The sequence below is a fragment of the Giraffa tippelskirchi genome, chromosome 14 (genome assembly GCF_054371585.1).
Source record: "Giraffa tippelskirchi isolate mGirTip1 chromosome 14, T2T-mGirTip1v1.2.pri, whole genome shotgun sequence".
Taxonomy (NCBI): domain Eukaryota; kingdom Metazoa; phylum Chordata; class Mammalia; order Artiodactyla; family Giraffidae; genus Giraffa; species Giraffa tippelskirchi.
Genome location: NC_137288.1, coordinates 52967610 through 52990017, shown reverse-complemented (window position 1 = coordinate 52990017; position 22408 = coordinate 52967610). Strand labels below are relative to the sequence as shown.

Below are 22408 nucleotides of genomic sequence, written 5' to 3'. Positions count from 1 at the left end.
TGAGGGTGTTGTGCTTTGACCCATGAATTAGTGGAAGCATTTTCTCACCAGAGCCTAAGTGAGGACCCATCTGCCTCTGTCATTTCCCTGTTCTGGTGCCTAGCTGGCTTCCCTCTCCTTTGCCCCTCCCCCACTTCCCCCTCTGCCCTTTATCTGAACATCTACCCTTTGTGAGTTTAGGTTTCATGTGGCCATCTCAGCTCAAATTCTTAGCATTGTACATGTCCAAGGTATTACCTCCTGTTCTTGGTGGGCTTTGGAACTCAAGATCCAAGCTCGTGAGACTGAAGCCCTACCCACTTGTCAGGACCCATGGGCACCATCATGTCAGCCTCTAGTGGGAGCCTGCTGCCCCCTCCCCCCTTTCTCTGGTCTCTAGTCCTCGCTTCTCCTCTGTTCTCTAGTAGTTTACTTTCTTAAGAGCTAAGCTAAACATTTTTAACATTTATGTTTACATATACGTTTATATTTTATATTAAATACATTAAAACTAATTTACATTTTATTTACAATTTCAGGATGTTTGAAAGAGGAGGATTTTCAGGTTCTTTGGCTTGCCATCTTTGCTAGAATTTTAACTACCTCCCACTTTTTAAGTCTCTCTTCTTGGTTTGTGCTTCCTGAGACCTTCTGAAAATCCATTTGTAAGAGCAGCTTTATTGAAGAAGTGTAACTGATATACTGAGTTGGCCCAAAAGTTCGTTTGGGTTTCTGTAGGTTATTAAGGAAAAGCTCGAATGAACTTTTGGGCCAACCCAATACAGAGAACTTCAGGGGCACAACTGGATGGCTTCTGACACAGTGAATGCCCTTGGTACTATCACTGCAACCAAGGTCAGGGGCAATATCCACCACCTCCCATGGCTTCTTGCATGCCTCTGGGCTTTGTGCGTGTGTGTGTGTGTATTAAGAGCACTTGACGTGAGGTCTACCCTCCTAACAAATTAAGTGGGTGACGTTGTATTGTTGACTACAAGCAAGCTTTGTACAGCACATCTCTAGAACTTGTGCCTCTGGTGTAACTGAGACCTTACACCCACTGAACATCAACCCCAGCTTCCCCTCCCCCAATCCCTGGCGCCCACTCCTGTACTTTCTGCTTCTGTGACTTGACTTTTCTCCATCACTCGCTCCTATGGGTGGAATTGTTCAGTGCCTGCCCTGTTTAAATGGCTCACTTCACCTGACCTGACATCCTTCAGATGCAACCGAGTTGTCAATGGCAGGATTTCTTTTTTAAGGCTGACAGAGAATCTTAAGAAACAACCCCTCTATCACTTCTGCCCCTAATATTTCAATTGGAGGCTAATCTCTAGGCGCAGAGTAAATCTCACAATGTCAACGTCTCTAAGAAGTGACGGGCCCTCCAGCAGAACCATGAAAGTGGCCTCACTAGTCAACAGAGCAGCTGCATCCTATATGTCTTCTCACTTTCAAATTCCCCTTTGGGAATAATCCTGTTGCATCCTATGACCGAGATCTACGACTGAAGAATTTCCTGATTAAATAAAAATAGCTCATCCTCAGTGAATATAGATGAAGTAACCCAAGACCTCAGGGGCAGCGTGTGGTCCCCACTTCACAGGTCAGGAGAAGGAGGAAAGGGAAGATCTAAGCGAGGGGAGATGCTGGAATTCTAAGCCTGGGATTGACTCCAGGGCTGCGGGGTGTTCTCAGGGCAGATCTTCCCCCAGGTGGGGAATGCAGGCCTGCCTCCTGGGGGCTCCTCTTGTGCTCTGACACCCAAGCAGCAGCACGCGTGCTTCACTGTGTTTCTGTGTTGTTGTGTGCTCAATATATCCGGGTAACAACTGCTTTTAAATCCTGAGTGCCTTTCCTGTCTGTTGCTATCGCAACAAGTGAAAGCAATTCAGGCTATGTTTACCGATAATTTATAAGCAAGGGCAGCAAGCCAGAGGAGAAGCCTAGTGGTTAGCATTTTTGGAAGGACATACACTGCATCCAGGGCTCGCTCCTGCCCTCCTTCACACAGGAGGAACAGACGACTGGGAGGAGGAGAGGCCACTTACCCGCCCCACTTCCACCAGGTTGGTCACCATGACGATGCTCGCCGTGTTCTCATGCCACACCATCCTCCAGAAGTCAGAGATCGTCTCCTGCATCGGCCCTGCAGCAAAACACAGCAGAGACTTGTGCTGTCTTTGGGAGCTTGCACCTGTGGCACTTTCCGGGCTCACAAAGAAATCTCCAGACAGCTGCAGGCAGTCCCCTCATCCCTCTAGGTGGACTGAGCTCTCCCTTCTAGTGTTGATGTGGTGGCGGGGGGCACTCTTCCTATAATAGCACCATTAGAAACACGGAATTTTTCACTCATGGTTTAATTTTCTCATGTCATCCAATGCATCTGTATTTGAGCCCTTTTTGCCCTTCTTAAACGACTGCTGTGAAAGAAAGTTTTTTCTTCATCTTTAGCTATTTATCTCTATAATACTCGAGAGTGAGGTTTTAGAAAAAAGGGGTACCATCACTCTTCCTGCTAACAACTGGCAATATCCAGGGAAGCAGTCTGTAGAATGAAATGAGCCTCTATAGGAAAGATGGTCTTTTCTGGTTTCTAGTATTTTTCTTAATCTGTGCTATCTGTCAAATTAATCCTTTCTAGAATTTTCTCCTAACACCTTCCAGCGAGTTTGGAGTTTCGAGCACTTGTACTTCCTGTCAGTGACCATGATCTGCTTTCCCAGCTCCTGGGATCTGAGCATTAAGGAGCTCTTTTCATGGACTGGAAAAAAAGAGGGAAAATCTGTGTTACAAAATGCCAGTGCTATAGACACTGTAAAGGCACAGGAAGCTGGAATTTATACTTTCTTTAAATGCAGATTTTTTTTAAAAAGACCCAAACTATGCTCAAACATGTTTGAGGGTCTCCAAGATTTAGCATAAATCTTTTTTTGGATAAATCTTCATGGTTCCTATTTATTTCAGTGTGTCAGTAATACATAATTAAAAATCTAAGGTTAACTAGCATATTAGCCTTTTCTACTAAAATTACAAAGGACTTAATCTCTGACCACTCCCAATTTACATGCTATTTTTCTATAGTGTTTATCACTTTTTGAAGCCCATCATGGATGCTATTTTAATACAATGTTTATATTTTCACATATGTCAACTTCTTTGCTCTCTTTCAAACAATTTTAAAACTTTTATCTAGCTCATCTTTTAATTTTTCACAATCATGAAATACATTCTTCAGGAATTTCTTAAGGTTCTGCTGGTGGCAAGCTCTCAGAATTATTTGCTGAAAACATATTTAGACAGTTTTATTGGGTGCGTATTTCTCGAGTGACATTTACCCTATGGCTTCCATTTTAACAGCATAAGTCTTTATATGGCCAATAGACATGTGGGGAAAGGAGAGGAAGACGCCTTCAAAGGTGGACGGGCTGGGCAGCTGTGCTGTTGGACCTGGACATTGTAGATTCCCGGGTTTGGAGTGTGAATATGTGAATATGTGAGTTTGGGATCTGCCTCTGGTTTTGAACCAAGTATGTGATGTGGGGCAAGTTACTTGGTCATGAAAAAAGACAAACAACACAATTTACTAATAAAAATGGGCAGTGCACTTGAACAGACATTTCTCTAATGCCCATCATCATTAGTCATTAGGAAAATGCAAACCACAGCCACAGTAGATACCATCTCATACCCACTGGGATGGTTATAATTAGAGAAAAAAGCCAGAAAATAACACTGCGACCTTAGTATCTGCATCTTTCTTTATCTACATACTGATTTCAGGAACACGGCTGAGAGTTATTTTGAGAATCTGTGGAATGAGCGCTGACTCAGGCATTTTACACACAGGCACGTGTCAGAACAAAAACCAGGTGCAAAAAAACCCCCCAAAACAACAACAATCCAAGGTGCATTTATATTAAAATAATATGAGGAATGGAGAGGATAAGTTGGAGGTATATTTAAAGCAATTTGGGCTGTAAGTTGATCAATTTTTAAGCCAGATGGTGGCTACACGAAGATTCAATGTGCAATTCTGTTGATTTTTGTACATATTTGAAGTTTTCTATGTCAAGGTTTAAAAAAAAATCTCACCAAGAGATATATTATCATTGACTGTAGAATCTGGTCAGTAAAAACAGGGATATTTCTCCACAAATTATTTTGCAGAGATCAGTAGGTTAAGCCATAGGTTAGTAAGAAGAACTTTTAATCTTCGTTTGCCTTACAAAATGAGCATTATGGAAATTAAAGCTTCTAAAGCCCAAGGCCGTAAAAGAGCTGAAGATGCAAAAAACAACAACAGAAAATCCAACAAAGAAACAAAAAAAGGGTGCATTTAAAGCTATTTATTGATGGTCACCTGCTGGCTGAGCAAAGGGGGCACACCTGGCCCCTTCAGTCACTGCCCGTTCCTCTTGACCAAGTATCAGTTTCTTCCTGTACTTTTTCTTCTTTCTCACTGTCAAGCTTCCTTCCCTTTTCTCTGACTAGAAATGTCTACTGTTCCTCCTGCTGCTGTGACTACACTCTTCCCCTCCTCGTGAGAACCCCTCCACCTCCTGAGCCTCTGTGTTGAGTCCCTTTATGGGACCTTGAGTGCTGCCCCCCACGAAGCTTCGTCTGCCGCTTGCCCTGTCCCTTGGCGTGTGCGTGCCATTCTCCTGATGGACGGGCTGAAGATTTCAGTGACTTCAGTCAAGGTTACCGGGGACACAAGTAAACATCGGATCTCATCAATCACTACGCTGCCAGCTCACGGGAGGAGAGGTGTCTCCATTGTGTACTTAACAGCTTGTTACTTATTCACGAGGAAAAAATAACCCGAGTCCATCTTTGTGCAGACACACAGTCCCTCCAGTGTGACCCTGAAACAAAGGGGTGACACTCTCTGCTTCCACCAGACACCCAGGCCTGTGCCACCTGCTCTGAAACTTCCAGAACCAGTTCTGATGACAATGGCTACTGTGGATGAAACTGGTGCCCCAGCATTGTAGATGCATGTGCATTCAGAAGGAAATCTTCCTCTCCCCTCAGTGCCCAACAGAGACATTCAAGGCTGGGCAAGTTCCCAGGTGCAACTCACTGGTCCTTTCTTGACTCTAGAGCCCCTGTGATGACTTATCTCAAGTTCTTCTGGGAGGAGGGAATGTGGCTGTCATGTTTATTGCTCTTTCCTTAGGGTCCATGGAGTACCCAGCACAGAGCATGGGCTCATAATGAATGAATGAGTACTTCTGTATGCATTGCTATAAACCATATTATTTACTATTAAAGTGTTATATTAAGAGTGTGTCCGACTCTTTGCCATCCCATGGAATGTAGCCTGTCAGGCTCCTCTGTCCACGGAATTCTCCAGGCAAGAAGACTGGAGTGGGTAGCCATTCCCTTCTCCAGTGAATCTTCCCCACCCAGGGATCAAACCTGGGTCTCTTGCATTGCAGGTGGATTCTTTACCATCTGAACCACCAGGGAAGCCCCATATAAATTTTAAGTAGTATTAATAGATAATACTTGTAGGAGTCTCTTTCTTGACATATTTTGGAGATTACTTGTAGAAGTTTGAAAGAACATTGCCTCTACTTCTTCCTGATTTATTGAAAAGGGGACATCTTTTGCAAGGGCTTCTTCAGAGTGAGCGTGAGGTTTCCCTGGTCTCCAGATTGCTGCCCAGCAATGCTGCAGAAACTGGTTCCAACCACTGAGCAGGTGGCTCCTTGGAGTCCCCCTGCTCCCAATGCTTTCCCTCCAACCTCAACCCAATCCATCATTCGGAGCCAGAGTGCAATTCTGGCTTCCACCAACAGTTCTCAACTCTGGCTACATATTACAATCACTGTGCAGCTTTACAAAATTCTGATGACCTAACCCAAGAGTCTCTGGAGTTACTGGCCTGGGAGGGGGTTGGTCTCGTGGGGAAGAACCACAGAGATTCACATCCAGGCATTTGGCTACGCCTCTGACCTGGTCTCATTCAGAGGTAGAACACCCAAGATCTTTGGCTTTCGATCTACTGAATAGTCTAACCTGCATATAAGCTCTTTGAATCAAGAAGTCCCAATTCTTTCTGATTTAGAAGGAACTTGACTCATAAGAGAGGCCTTCTCTGGTGGTTCAGACAGTAAAGAATCCACCTGCAATGCAGGATACCTGGGTTTGATCCCTGGGTCGGGAAGATTTCCCGGAGAAGGGAATGGCAACCCACTCCAGTATTATTGCCTGGAGAATTCCATGGACAGGGGAGCCTGGAAGGCTACGATCCACGGGGTTGCAAAGAGTCGGACATGACTGAGTGACTAATGCTTTCACTTTCACTCATAAGATATCATCTGAGAACATGGCTGTACCATTTCACTGAGGAGCAAAGTGGTAGTCAAGGTGACACAGGTTTTTTACGATATTTACTTAACTATTTTCAGGGTATCTTTAAAACAAAGGGTGTGATCCACGGAGAGGTCACTGGTGACTGCTCTCGGGGTGGACAAACAGCTAAACTCCTATGACAAGGAATCCAAAACAGCAGGCAAAGGATGCTGTAAACCCTGTCCCTCGGCATCAACAGCTGGGATGACAACCCCGGAAGGTATCTGGTTTCTATAGTTGCTGGCTGGGTAGGGGCCCATGATTGGTGTGGTTATGCCTTTATAGACGTTGGCACAATAGGCGGGAAGGTTATTCTCAGCAGCTGTCCTAGGGGGACCAAAGCGTTTGAAAGAAAGGTCTCGAAACTTCAACAGCATCAGGCCAGCACTACATCCCATTTCCCTGATGACCATCAGCACACACAGACCTCTCTTGGCGGAGAAGGAGACATGTGGATGGGTGGTTCTTACACCACCTAGCCCCCAGGAGAGCAGCAACAAGAAGGGGCAGAAAGAACGAGAGCAGAATAAAAACAATGAAAAGCTGTGAGTGAAAGACACCCAAGGATGTCTCTATTCTGTGAGACTAGTTCTCCAGCTCATGGGCAGTGAGAGATATTAAAAATTACAATTTCAAAACCTTGATAGATGACTCTGCCCTCTCCCTTTCACATTCTCATTTCTATGCAGTATGTTTTCTGCGTTAATTAGAGCCACAGGAAGTCAAGGTCCTTGGAGCTCACAGTGATGCACAAGAGTTTTTGGAAGGGAAGAAAGGGTTCAGATACGCCCCAGGATTCCATTGTAAACAGGATAAAACCTAACTTTTTTTGAGCTCTTCCTATTTCCCAGGTCTCCTTTGAGTGTCTTACAAGATGTATTATGTCATTAATTTAAAAATCACAACCCTACTTAATAGACACTACTATTACCCCACTTGGGTGGCTCAGCTGGTAAAGAACCTGCCTGCAATTCGAGAGACCAGGGTTCGATCCCTGGGTTGGGAAGATCCCCTGGAGAAGGGAAATGTCACTTCACTTCACATTCCCCTACTTTACTGGAAGGACACTGAGGCAGAGAGAAGTCAGCAGAGCTGTCCACGGGGCCGAACCTGAGGTCTGGCCCCACCAGTCACACTGCTACCAGGTGAGCAACCACAGGCGTGACAGGTGCACATGTACAAGTCATCATGATCCCAGCAAGAATACAAACAGAAGGAACCCACCTCAACCACCTTTTAAATGCATTTTTTATGACATTAGTGTTCTTTTAAGAGTCCCATGATCCCACTGCTACAGAATAAAGTCCAAGTTCATGGGCACGGCCCCTCCCAAGTTCAGGTTCATGAGCACTGTCCTCCTTGGCAGCCCCAACCTCCCCTGTATCCAAGCGTTTCTAGAACCCAGCACGTCCCTCCATCCCCCACCACCATAGCCCAAGCCACGTGCCCCCAAATGACCAGCCCAGCCTCACACTCAGGCCCGCTCACTCTGTTCTCTCCATCTCAGCCACAGCTCACCTCTGCAAAACATCATTTTCCTGCTTAAAAATCTTCCAAAGGGTTTCCACTGAGTAAATCCCAGATTCCTGAGGGAGGCAGACCTGGCCCCCCAGTTCTGTGCCTGGACTGGGTCTCCACTCTTGGCTCTGGCTGTTGCAGGTGCCGTGTCCCCGGGGCCCCCTGCAGGATCCCCTGCCAGGACCCCTCTGAACTTGCTTTGCTCATTCACCCCCTTCCCAGCCCCCCGGGGGAGACCTGAGTGTGTGACCTGTATCCACAGCTTCGCCTGCTGTGTGCCAGGATCTTGGGACAATGAGGATGCCACAGTGAGTGATGGAAACACAGCCCCTGCTTCACAGAGGCTTGAGCCTGTACCAGGTGCAGATAAGCCAAGAACGTGCCACATGTGCACATAAAGTGCGGTGAGGTCAGCAACCCAGGACTCCTGACCTTCAACAGAGATGTGCACACTTCTGCAGACACACGGATATTTTCCAGGGGGGATGTGGACAGTTTCCAAACGAGTATTAATAATTTCCATGCACTCAGCAGCTTTATGGACCCTGCCTATACTGATCTCTACGAGAAGGAGTCTAGGAACAGGGGTCTTTCTGGAACATGACAAAGCCCTCACTCGTCTCAACTATTACTATGGGGCACCGCCCAGGTGAAGAGACCTGCAAGTGTGAAACTGAGGGATGAACTGAAGCACTGACTGCAGAAACCCACAGTGCTTCCTGCCTTCCCTTATGAAACACATCTCTGTGAAGGACAGAATTTGGTATTAAAATGAAATATTTTGGTTCATGCTGAGATGCTCTGAATTCAGAATATCCAAAGTGGCAGAGCCTGGGAACATTTATGCTTTTAACTGGAGCTGGGCTGTTCTGTGGGACCACTGAAGTTTTCCTGGATACAACCCATGGATGAAAAGTTTCATGTGTTTTCTTTCAGATTTGGCATGCTTTAATCTGTAAGGTGATTAAAGTCTATTTATCGTAATACCATAAAATATTTATTCTCATTACATCCATTCTCATTTTACCTTAGAAAATAATTTAATATTGTCTATCTCCTAGTAACAAGTAAACTTTTATAAACTTATGATGAAAATTTTAGATAGCAACTTAAAATGTTCAAAGTGCGTACATAATTTTTTCAAACTTCTTTTGGGGATTCACAAGCAAAACCATCTGAAGACCACTGTCAGCCTGTGATGTATTTATGCCTGCGTGCATGCATGCTAACTTGCTTTAGTCATGTCCAACTCTTTGTGACCCTATGGACTGTGGCCCGACAGGCTCCTCCGACCATGAGATTCTCCAGGCAAGAATACTGGAGTGGTGCAACCCACTCCAGGGAATCTTCCCAACCCAGAGGTTGAACCCGAGTCTCTTATGTCTCCTGCATTGGCAGGTGGGTTCTTTACCACTAGCACCATCTTTCGGAGAAGGCACTGGCGACCCACTCCAGTACTCTTGCCTGGAAAATCCCATGGACGGAGGAGCCTGGTAGGCTGAAGTCCATGGGGTCACTAAGAGTCAGAGACGACTGAGCAACATCACTTTCACTTTTCACTTTCATGCATTAGAGAAGGAAATGGCAGCCCACTCCAATGTTCTTGCCTGGAGAATCCCAGGGATGGCAGAGCTTGGTGGGCTGTCATCTATGGGGCCGCACAGAGTCAAACACGACTGACGTGACTTAGCAGCAGCAGCAGCAGCAGCACCATCTTTATCACTAGTGCCACCTGGAAGCCCATATTTATGTCTACAGTAGATACAGTCAGGAGGAAGTTGTATTTCTTCCTGCAATATTGTTTTTCCTGCAGTGCTGAACTGTAGAGTGGATGTGACTTTGCCAGGAGGAATATGGGGGGCAGGCCCTTGGGTGGAATGTCCAGTACGGGTGACTCAGTGCCACCTGTTGGGGGAGGGGACACACATGGAGCCATCTTCAGAGAGAATGCAGAAATTTTACAGAAATTTTGAGTTCAGACTGGAAGAGTAGTAGAAGAACACAACTAGGAAGAAATCTTTTAGATGGAAAGCCTGCCTTTCAGGAAGAACACAGAGGAGGAAGTGTCTGGTTGTCTCAGGCTGACGTGTGATGAGATGTCCACAGCCACAAGGAAGAAAGAGGGAGGAAAGGAAGAAGGAAGAGGGGAAGGAAGAGGGCCCAGAGGAGGGGACCCAGTGGGCTGGAAAGCTGAGCCAAGTATCTAAAAGCCAAGTCCAGAGGAGCCTCTGAGCTCCCTGAAGGTGCAGATGGATGACAGTGTCCGGAAAGGACGGATCTAGCCTACTGAACAAAAGCTCCCAAGAAACAGGACAACACTGACTATGAACAGTAAACAACAGTAAAGAGACATCGGGGCAGCGATGCCTGGAACCCCAGGGCTCACAGCATGTGGCTCCCGGCGGTGATTTGGGGACAAGAAGGTCACGTGGGCTGGGCAGGCGGTCAGGTCCCCTCTGGCCTCCTCAGTGCCACTTGCCAGGCTCCAGGTTGGGCTCAGGAACCGGTGGGTCATGGATGAGCTGACCTCTGAGTCAGACTGAGGATGATGGGGGCTGCTGTTAGAGGGCAGTTCTGGATAAAACCGAGCAGGAGTCTAGCGCAAAACCGTTGTGGTGTCAGCAAAGAGGTCGAGGGCTCTGGGCACTGGCTGGGCGTGGCCCGGGTCAGGTTTTGCGGCTTCTGGCTCACTCCATCGGAGGAGAAGACCCTTGATGGTGGGACGCCGACATGGAAAACAGGGACTTAGGATTTACACATTCATTTTCAAGCTCTTACTCATAAATAAAAGAGGCCCTAAATTTCTGATCCCTTATTGTTATCAGTGCTGCTGGAGATAATCTAGATGAAGTATTATGAAGTCAGTTACTCAACGTTTGGAGCATTAGATGTCCCTTCAGTGGCTTCTGAGTAAGTTTCTATTGCAAAACTTTAGATGCTTTTTCAATATGATGCTTCCGTAACACTTATGTCTATAATTTTACATTTAGTAGCCTTTCATTTTTTCAGTAGTGAAATGTAAAAGGTAAAATATGCCACCATGCTTTACGGACTGAATCTAGTACGTCGCACAGAAAACAGTTGGCTTTCGCATTAATAATTAATAATCCTTAACAACACTTATTTGATAGGTGCATTGGATCTCCCCTGAAGCTACATAAGGGAAAATCATGGAATTTTTATGAATAATTTTTGGTTTCAGCTGCAGAAAAAGAAAAGCAAAATCCCATGGCTGGTTGCATGGGATTCAATCTGCTTATTTTCCTGAATTGTTAAGAGCATCCCTGTCCCCCAATTATCATTTAAAAGGAACAATAAAAATCAACTAAAAATTTAGAAGCAAACACTGAGAATTATTCTATGATGGGGAAAACATGAGAATATGTAATCTAAACTCAAAAATATAACTGGCAGCATTTTCTAAGGGCAACTCTTACGTGAAACACCCTTCATGTCCAGTATTACAGAATGAGGATGTTCACAAGTCTACTAGAAATTTTATTTAGCGACCAGTCCAGTGGAATTTCAATTTGAATGTAGTAAAAAGAAGAGAAATTTGGCATTGGCACTATTATGAAATATGTCTTGCTAAGAAGTAGTGTCAAACGTGATGACTAAATTAATGATGTCAAATAGTGCTTTTTTTCTTTCTTTTCCTTCTTCTCTCTTTTCCTTTCTTCCTTTCTTTTTTGTTACTATACTTCCTATATTTCTGTGGCTCTCACACAATAACAAATCCCTTTTTTACACAGCCCAAGTCTTTCTTTTTTTTAATTTTCTACTTGTTTTCCTTTCTTTTCTTTTTTAAATTGAAGCATAGCTGATTGGTGAGCAGGAACTTGCTGATCACCCTATTTCTCCTAAATTGGCTCATAAGGTGTGTGTGCTCCTCTTACATCTGAGAAAACTCGGCATCCACCGTCTGTGTTGCATCCGTCCCTCTGGGACATACCATTCTCACAGATGGTACACAGCACTCATACCATGCCCTAAAATTCTTTCAAATTGAAACAAGAAAGTGTGCCAATATGAGCTGTGCAAATGTCCGTGGCTTTCTCTAGATAATTAGTCATGGGATGTTGGTTTTCAGGTGCAGCACAAGAACATATGAAATCCTGATTGGACCCCGAAAGGTCATGTCAGACTTACTTATGAGAAAACTGGTATAAACCAAACACTAATGGACAGGCGACATATAAAATCTAAAAGAGCCAGGAAATCTCTGTAGTGTCTGTCATAACCCTTTAATCTCTGGCTCTTTTCTGGTGAATACTCTGACTCTCATCTTATTCACTTATTCAGCTAGAAGTAATTATGAAATATTTAAGAACAATAGAGAATAATATAGTAGGCATTATTTAATATGGGGCTTCTCTGATGGCTCAGACGGTAAAGAATCTGCCTGCAATGCAGGAGACCTGGTTTTGATTCCTGGGTCTGGAAGATCCCCTGAAGAAGGGAATGGCTACCCATTCCAGTATTCTTGCCTGGAGAATTCCTTGGACAGAGGAGTCTGGTAGGCTTCTGTCCATGGGGGTTGCAGAGTTGGACACAACTGAGTGACTAACACTAGCACACTAGCACGAATAAAGATATGTTAAATAATATCTATTATATTCTAAAGAGATGCCAGGAACTTCATATTTAATTCTAATCGTCACCTTCCCATTTTTCATCTTTGTGTTGTTTAGTATCTTAGTTCCAATATGAGTTCATCCTACCCTGATTAGTCATCGTTATAGTTTCCTTCCTGTTGTAATTTTCTAATAGCTTTCATAATTTTTATTGTGGTTTTCCTTAATTTATCTTTATAAGGAAAAAGTTCATGCATTTCCATACCACCTTTAACTATGTCTCAAATTAACAGCAAAAACACACATTTCTAAAAAAAGTAAACTTAAAATGAGTCAAGTATTCTGAATACCCTCTTCCTTTCTCTTACCCACTACTTTAAGACCTTGAAACAAAAATAAATGAAAATAGTGGCTTTGAGACCAAAGTTTGAAATTATATTTTTAGAAGTTTTCTTTTTTCTTAAACAAAAGCAACATGTGTTAAAATTAATTTGCATGAGGCATTTCAAAGGAAAAATCTACAAGACCACCCTTAAAATAAATTATTTCTGATACCCAAATAGTCCTAACCATTTAGATACACTCAAGTGTTAATAAACTCCTGATTAAAGGCTAAAAAATAAAAAGACATATTAGAAATAACATTGGTGCTTCCATAGCACATCTGCCATGTGATGATTTAAATCGCTAGCAGGGTTTTGTTAAAACCAACAAACATTTTTAATTATAAAACACTGACATACTCAAAATTAAGAGATTCTTCAACATGGTACCAATGTTCTCAATGTTAAGAAAACTTTAAACAAAATCTCTGTTAAAAAAGAAAAGCAGAATAAAATTGGTCTCTGTGTTGCTAAAAAATTCGTTTTGGAAACTTGCTAATAAATTATTGGAAAATTTGTTACTATCCCTTTCACTTTCCTCTGTGTGAACAGGGGGGTTTGGGGTGCGGGGTCAGGGTGGGGGTCACCTGCAAGGACTCAAAGTCACAATTACTTCCTAGCATAATGTCTGCATTTTATTATTTGCATGTAAATATTTCACTGGGTATGTTTTTTTTTTTTTTTAAAGAACACATTAACCATGATAATGTTATTCCACTTTAAAAAGAATACTAATTCTTAACATCATTGTACACACATCAATGACAAACTTCATGGTCTTTCTCTTAAGCTAACGTGCAGGGATCAAGGAACCCCCACCCTTTCTGGGCCTCCACTATGTGAAGCTGATCCCAGTGGCCTGGAGCAAGAATTCCTCTTCCTCCAGCCCTACTCTGTCTCCCTGCTTCCTGGTGCAAATTGACCACTTTGAGGCATCTGGTCAGCCAAGCAGAAGTTGGAGTCTGCCTTGTCGGCTCCACCCAACACAGGCTGCAGAAACAGGCCAAGAAACAAGCACAGGTCTTCCCCTTCGTCTTTCTCTAACTCCCACTCTGCTTCTCTCTCATCACTGTTCTCTTTCCCAGATCACTGCTCAGCTCCATTTTCTTCTCTAGTGGTTTCTTGGCTTCCAAAGCTGCTCTTTAAAGCATCCTGTGTGACTCGTAGATCAGAAATTGGTTTGGATGAAGCCTCTTGGGGAGGGACTTGTTCAGTCTTTGGAATTAAGCTGTTTTCACTTACATGTAACCTGACCCTAAGGATGCTTCAGAGAGGCCTGCAGGACCCCACAGTGGTGTCCTTTGTTGCAATCAGAGATGGTCAATGTCTGCAAGACTTCAAAAACTGAAGGAAAATGTGCTTTCTGCAGTGGATGACAGCTTATTGTCTTTGCAGCCCACATCTGTTTAAAAGTCAGTAACAGTGACGATCGTTTTTGTACTCTGGAGAGGAATGTGGGATGCTGGTGAAAACATAAGTGGTTCCCTTTGGTACATCCTGGAAGAAGCACGAACAGGTGTAGGATATATTAGCTTTTATGAAGACGACATGAGCATACGCTACACTTGGGTTAAAGCCTGGCTGCCTATGTGCTTTGAGAGCCGTGTCTTTGGAATCAATGGAATGATGACAAGAATTTCAGCTAATACCTGTCGAGAGGCTGCTGGCAGAGCTAGTGTCTGAGCTCCAACGATGTAACATAAGTGTCTACTCTTGAACCAACCATTCTGCTCCACCATCTCTGGGAGGGTTAAAAGCCATGTCCTGGTTACTGACATAAAACATGTTTGCATATGAAGGACTCTTAGGGCCAAATGAAATCCATAGGATTCAAAGATTGGATTGTGACCATGTTGCATAAACAAAGGAATATTTGCAAACAAAAACCAGCAACAGGGTGACTCCTAGCAGGACTAGAATGTTCCAAGGCATTTCTGAAACCTCCTTTGCTTAAGTGAACCGTTGAAGTGAAAGTGAAGTGGAAGTGTTAGTTGCTCAGTCCTGTCTGACTCTTTGCAATCTCATGGACTATAGTCAGCCAGATTCCTCTGTCCAAGGGATTTCCCAGGTAAGAATACTGGAGAGGGTAGCCATTCCCTTCTCCAGAGGATCTTCCCAACCCAGGAGTTGAACCCATGTCTCCTGCATTGGCAGGTGGATTCTTTACCACTGAGCCATCTGGGAAGCTCCATCTTTTAAGAGTGTTTGTTAACTATGGTTTTGCACAGGTTTCACTTTGAACTGAAACTGGACTTTGTTCCTTTTGGACTAAACCCAGCCCTCCTTAGAATCATGCCTTCCCAGCAGTTACATAAACATTTCCAGCTTGCACTGGCACCGCTGTGAACAGGAATGCAAGTCTGGGTGTGTGCTCAGTCGTGTCTGAGTTTTTGTGACCCCATGGAGTACAGCCCACCAGGCTCCTCTGTCCATGGGATTTTTCCAGGCAAGAATACTGGAGTGGGTTACCATTTCCTACTCTAGGGGATCTTCCAGACCCAGGGATCGAATCTGTATCTTCCTGCGTCTCTTGGATTAGCAGGCGGATTCTTTACTACTGTGCCACCAGGGAAGCCCTACTGCTGTGAACGAGAATGCAAAAGCTGCTATTGTTCTTGACATGGAAACTGAAGGATACAGCAGATAAATCAGATCCAAGTGGCAGCAAAGATGAGGCCTTCAAAGAAGACCTTGTGGTAGAGAAGAATGGACAGGTGGTCAGCAGAGAAGGACAAGAGCCCACTCTCAGGTACAAAGATGCATTCTCGGGGGTCTGCTGGTCTCTGATCCCCATGGCAAGCTGGATGGAAACACTGCTCGAAGAGCTGGGAGGAGGCAGCCGAGAAAGTGTCTGCAGCCTTGGGAGGGAGGAACATGACAGATGCTCACAGCACAAGAGTCTCCTGCAGGCTGAGTTGCAGAACATCCATCAGGCCTGTCTCCAAAGAGAAGCCTCATGTACTCATTCTGAGTGCTTGTTCACGCTCCAAAGAGAGGCACAGAGAGGAGCAATCAAGGAGAAAAAAAAGAATGGCAGCGTTCAGCGTGGAGGGGCTGAGTGACCCAAAGGACCCGCCTGCCTTCTGTCAAGGAGAAGCAAGACGAAGGGAAAAACTTCCCTGCACATGCTTCAGGGGCCACTGTCGGAGACATAAAAGCTTTCATTAGTCACTCTCTTCTTTAATTAAGCTTTTCTCAGTGCACAAGTGGGATCTGCTTTTATTTGAGACAAAAGAGAATCAATCTGATAAATGAACAAAATAGAGGTAAGTTGACTCCCTAGACAGAGCAGAATGCAGGCAGTCTCGAGTTTTCAGTGGTATCGGGAAGTTTCCAGAAGTATCCTTTTGAGTGAGAAGGCAAGAAAGGGAGCTTGCAATGGCTAGACACTTCCTCAAGTCTGCTGCCTTGAGAGACTCGTCCAAAACCACCTCGATGGGGATAAAGGATCCTGGTTCCGAGATGCAGGAAGAGTGATTCTTGGGCTGAATTGGGGTTCACTTCTCCACTCGCTCAATGGTTTAGGGCTGAGAGAGAGAAACAGCTGAAGTCCTGCCCAAATCTGACACTGCAGCAAACTCACAGGTCAGTAACAGCTGGCTGCCACATTGTCTAATTCCTGAGTCATGCTCTGTTCCCGACTCTGCACTTGGCAGGCCCTTGGTAGATGCACAGAAATACTTGTTCAGTTTTCAATGGACTAGGCCTGAAAGCAACAGCTTGGCTCTGCAAAAGTGGGTGAAGGTGGGGGAACACCAGTCTTGGAGAAAAACACCTGGGCACTAGACACTGCTCCATTCTTTCAGGGCTGAACTTGGGAGAATGATGAAACCTTCTATCTCTTCCTCACTGTTGACTGAGACACCTTAGGAGGCCAGAAACCCAGGATGTTCCTCCTAAGCTGAACATGGCATAAGCCCTATTCAAGTACGAATGCTCACCCGTGTAGTTCGCAAAGCCTTCTGCATATGTGACTCATTTGAGCTGACATGGATGAGAGTCACTTAAAGCTGTTTGTTCTTTAAGTTCCAACTGCTTCGATGACAAAAGAAGGGAGTTGGACTTGAAGATTTTTAAAGTTTTTACCAGCTCTAAAAGGTGCTATAATTTTTCTACTTTAAATGAGGAACATTTCTGGGAGCTTTTCTGGTAGTCCAGTGGTTAAGAATCCACCCTGCAATGCAGGGGACACAGGTGCAATCTCTGGTCGGGGAACTAAGATCTCACATGATGCAGGGCAACTAAGCCCTCTCGCTACAACTACTGAGCCCACATATCACAACTAGAGAATCTGTGTCCTGCAATGGAAGATCCCACGTGTTGAAATTAAGACCTGATGCAGCCAAATAAATAAATCTTAAAAAAAAAAAAAAAAAGGAACACTTCTAAATTACTTTGAAAGATTTGAAAAGCATTTGGTTCAAGGACCCAGAACCTGTGGGACATCATCTGTCTTCCAATTACTCTGTATCAACTTAGGTTCCCTTGCTGGAGGGATGTGTTTCCGCCATAGCACCTAGGACAACACGGTGGATGATACCTAACATGGTCTAATTTCGGTTTCATCCTTTCATTTGCAAGCCAGCTTTACATGTTTTCCCTTCTAATGACTGAGTTTATGAAGAGCATGGGGCTGAGTGATGTCTGTGATCAGACCTTTGGGCTCAATTGGCCAGTAGCTTCTGAAATTAACCTGGTGAAGAAAAATTATTGTTTCAGAGGAAGTTTGTGGATAAGCTGTTCCTTGCTTCTGTTCATTTTGCCTTGAAGACCTGCAGATGGAGAGTAAGATGCAGGTGGGCTCCACGTGGAGGGCGTGGCCCTGGGCATCAGGGATACTGAGACCTCCTCAGAGGTCTGGATATAAGTCAAATTTTCTCATAGCCTCCCTCCTGAAGTTTGCAGACCAGAGAATATTCCACTTTACTGACCAATACTTGTAAACCAATCTTCACTAGGATATGATAAGTGAATCCAAACGTAACCTACAACCCCTTGACAATGGGAGATCAGCTCAGCAGGAAGAACAATGGTAGCTAATGGAGAATCTGTACTTGAGGAGCGTGCAGAGCTGGTGCTTGGAGGGATAAAAACAAAAGATGTTTACTGAAGGCTTAGCTTTGGATATTAAAAAAATGTTTCAGTTCTACGGAGAAATAATTTCAAGTGTTCATCTCCACCTGGAGGCCAGAACCCAGGAGACAAAGCTCTTTACAGAGTGTGCGGGACTTGCGTTGACCCTCTGACAAGTCTTGACCTGCTGAGCGAAGCGGTGTCCTGTTCTAAGTACTGGTATTTACTGCTTCAGATGCCTTGGAAAACATAACCCATAGTCATCTCTCTGAAAACCCTATTAACAATGTTCATACCACCCAGGGTATGTGGATGAAATTCAGAAGAAAAACAGATGAAGAATAAACAGAATGAAAAGTTTCAACAGCAGCAAAGTTTCAACTGTTCTACAGTGGTGGAGGACCTGGAGGTATTTTCACTGTAAACTTTCATGACCCACATTTTTATTATTTTCCTTTTCTTTATTTATTAAAAAGTCTTATTTATTTATTTTTTCTGTGCTGGGTCTTCGTTGTTGCACATTGGGTTTCCTTAGTTGTGGCAAGTAGGGGCTACTCTTTGTTGCAGCCTGCAGGCTTCTTATGGCAGTAGCTTCTATCATTGTGGAGCGCAGGCTCTAGGGCGCGCGGGCTTCAAGAGTGGTGGCACACGGGCTTAGTTGCTCCAAGACATCTGGGATTTTCCTGGATCAGGAATCAAACCTGTGTCCCCTGCATTGCAAGGCAGATTCTTAACCACTGGACCTCCAGGGAAGCCCCTATTATTTTCATGTAAAAGTCCGCCCGTAGCTCAAAATCTTGGGAGGAAATCTGTTTCAGGTTTCTCTTATCCAAGTTAGTAACAGATTATAATTATGGACAAACAAGACTGACCATCTAAGGTATAGATGGAGGTGGCTATATATGCACCAACAGAGTCCGAGGGGAGGTAAACTAAGTGACTTTGACAAGATGGACTGTCTCCAAAAACAGTGCCTCAATTTACTGACACATAGAAAGTAAAAGTGTCCATAAGAATAGGAGTTGACCAGTCCTTAACTTAGAGAGGAGTCACATATATTGAAGACAAAAATCCACCCATGTCAGTAGACACGTCATCAAGCCAGCAAGAGGCGTCCTGTGGCCTGGGTGGAATATTCCAATCCTGACTGGTGTCGGGCACATGGCCAGCAGCCCCCCATTCGCTCGTCTGTTCATCCCTTCACTCCCTCCCTGGCTGTTGCCAATCTACTGGTCACCTGCTTCGTGCCCGCCCTCCACCAGGCCATGGGCAGGTAAGTGCTTGCGGATCAGTGGATGAACTCTGTGGTTCTTCTTCAGATGCAAGCCAGGAAGTGGCCTTCTGCCGAAGCATCTACCTTTCTGGCTGGCCTGAGATGCAGATTGCCCTTGCCAGGCTGGGGGCGGTTCTGTCCGATGGACAGTAAGTAACTATCTGGTATCTCGTTTTCTCTATCAGTTCCTGTGTCTATGCCAGTATGACTTGGTGCCCTGAAACTCTGAACTCTGAGCATTCAGAGTCTCTGAGCAGGAAAGATGAATATCTTTCTAACCCTAGATTGTGAAAATCCATACAGTTAGGCTCCTGACAGCTACTTCATCATTTCTTCTTTCCTGAATTGTGCTAATTCGACAGGGTTGGCCACCCGACTGGAATTTTGAACTTGGCCTTGATCTGGCCACGTTGAGTCTCTTTGCTACCATCAGCATTAGCTCCTTGGACTAGCTAAGCCCTGGACCAGCAGGTCTTCCAGACAGGTGCCCAGAGGCCCACTTGGGAACAAGGCAATTCCAAATACTAGGAGTCATATTTCAGGACATTTAAGACCATTTTAATTAAAAGGTGTTTTCAGATATGAACATATCATAGAAAATTTGCTTTTAGAGAAACACTGTTATATAGAAAGGGCTTCCCTGGTGGCTTAGATAGCAAAGAATCTGACTGCAATGTGGGAGACCTGGGTTCATTCCCTGGGTCTGATCCTTGGGTTGGGAAGATCCCCTGGAGAAGGGAATGGCAACCCACTCCAGTATTCTTGCCTGGAGAATTCCATAGACAGATGAGACTGGCAGGCTATAGTCCATGGGGTCAGAAAGAGTCGGACATGACTGGTTACTTAGAAGGAAAGGGTTGGATCCTAGATTCATTTCATAAAAGATTCATCATGTGACTTTGAGGGGTGACCTTCATGAGGCCCACGTAAGCGGCAGCATGCAGTGCCCAGTAGGGATCACACATTATCCAGACACTAGAGAGACGTACACTGCACGGCACAGGCACTCAGCTATGCATTAGTTCTGTATTCAACCCCTGCTTCTCTCCATGGGCCTCAAGTCTTCTATTTATGAAACGAGACAAGTAATATCTTAAATGGTCAGAGGATGGAAATTACATTAAATTAGTTACAGCACAAAGCCTAGTACATAAATGCACTTGATATTTACTGAACGAATGGACAAAGAAAAAAGCTGTGTTTCAGAAAGAATAGTATTATATCAACCCTAACTACTAAAACATAAAGAAAATATATTTATTGCATTTTCTTAAATGAGAAGGAATCACGCTTAAAAATGAACAGTTTTGAAACTAGAACATATTGTATTTAATATTAGAAAACATATTTTAGTCGTATGCAACCTGGATCGTTGAATAAAATAAAAACTACAGCTGCACTCCTGTCATTACTGTTGTCTGAACTATTCATCTCTACCACAAATTTTCTTGTGGTTACTCCCTGCTATCTTTGTTTCCAGTTTTTCTTTCCAGGATAACTCCACACTAACTAATCTTCTTAAAGTACTGTTCTCAGCACCACACAGCTTAGAAACACCCTTCCTTTTCCCTTCCTGCCTCTCTGCCGTTCATTAAACAAGGTTCCTTGTTCAAAGTCTTTTAATCAGTGTCTTCACTTTACCTGTTGGTTCTTTGCTCTTATACCTCCCCCGCCAACTCAAGGGTTTTAATCTGGGGGGAACAGATTTTTTCAGGCTGGATTGTAGAAAGGCAGAGCATGCCTAAACTTCCATGTAAAACTGTGTCTGTGTGAACTTTCCCTGAGTGACGATCCATTTCATCCAGCAACTAAAAAGACCCCAGGTGCCGTGCCCCTCTCAGCGGTCTCCTTTGGGCGCCCACTCCTGGATCTCGGGTGTCCCCCCACTCGGCCTACCCTCTGGATTAACACCTGCCTCCCCATCTAGCCGTCCCTGTTCCTCTGAGATCCCGGCCAAGTGCAACCCGTAACTGCAACGTGACCCCCAGATTTTGTGATGCAGGGGGATCCTCTGGGCAGGATCTCCCTGTGTTTCCATGTGTCTCCAGCCCACAGAGGAACCTGGACGTGAGTCAGAGGGTGGGGGCAGCTGTGTCCATCGCAGACTTATAGCCATTTCTTCCACAACTACCTCGCACCGCCTTTCCTGAGTTCTCTGAAGCAAGACCCTTGAGTCAGTTTGAAAAATAAACCTAAATAATAATAAAGAGAACCCTCCTCCAGGTGGCTCAGATGGTAAGGAACCTGCCTGTAATGTGGGAGGCCCAGGTTTGATCACTGGGTTGGGAAGATCCCCTGGAGAAGGAAATGGCTACCCACTCCAGTATTCTTGCCTGGAGAATCCTATGGACAGAGGAGCCTGGTGGGCTACAGTCTGTGGGGTGGCAAAGAGTTGGACACAACTGAGTGACTAGCCCTTTCCCTTTCCTTTCTCCATGACCCCGAGTTCATGAATGGTTGTGGAGGAGCGGTTCTGACGTGCACAGCTTCCTCCGGCGCATGGTCTGTGTGGTGGTCTCTTCGGTGGTCTCTATGGGGCATCTTCTGATTATGATCCATTCTGGGTGACTCCACCCACCTGAGTGGGTACTGCCCCTCTCTGTGAATCAGCTTTTGAACCCCCAGCTCTGCCCCGGCTCTGAGTGTGGACAGGCGGCTACACATGTGAGTTTCTGTCCTTTGATCCCTGTGTGCCAGGTCCTTAGTTCTAAGTTTATAACTGTATCAATAGCTGGCCAGGCAGATGTGATGCAGTGAACATCGGGGCATCAGTATATTAGCTGCCAGATGGAGAACAATTGAAGGGCGGGGAGACAGGAAGAAAACACTCAAAAAAGCCACCACTCTGGCTTGAATGTGGTCCCTTCAATCTGCAGAACATTACCGTTATCACCAAAGGTCAGAGTCAGTTACTTGTAGAAAAATCAATAAAGTGGAGGGAGGGGGAGAGGCTGAAGGGATACGGTCATGACATGCCCTCTGCATTGAGGGGACTTGCTAGGAATCTATGTATTTCCAACTCTTGGGGATAGAACTGGTTGTCAGGAAAATGGACCATTCGTGTAGTTTCAGGGGTTCCTGCTGTGAACAGATTTTAAAGACTTGTCTCAGTGCAAAGTAGAGAGGCAAAAGGAGCAAGGAGGGATTTAAACATGGCATCTGCCTGTTAGTCTTCATCACTCCATTTGTTGGATTTAGAATCAGGCTGTTCGTGATTCTGTTGGCCACCCACGAACATGTTCTAT

At 44.7% G+C, this 22408-nt stretch overlaps 1 protein-coding gene across 11 annotated transcripts in view; it reads right to left on the bottom strand.

The window, feature by feature from the left end:
* Positions 1–22408, bottom strand: part of PTPRM (protein tyrosine phosphatase receptor type M) — a 649319-nt gene that overhangs the window by 42619 nt on the left and 584292 nt on the right. For all 11 annotated transcript variants that reach the window (XM_081561596.1, XM_081561601.1, XM_081561595.1 and 8 more), the window contains one exon: positions 2031–2128. In XM_081561596.1, coding sequence (XP_081417722.1) covers positions 2031–2128 — 98 coding nt within the window. The remainder of the gene's footprint in view (positions 1–2030; positions 2129–22408) is intronic.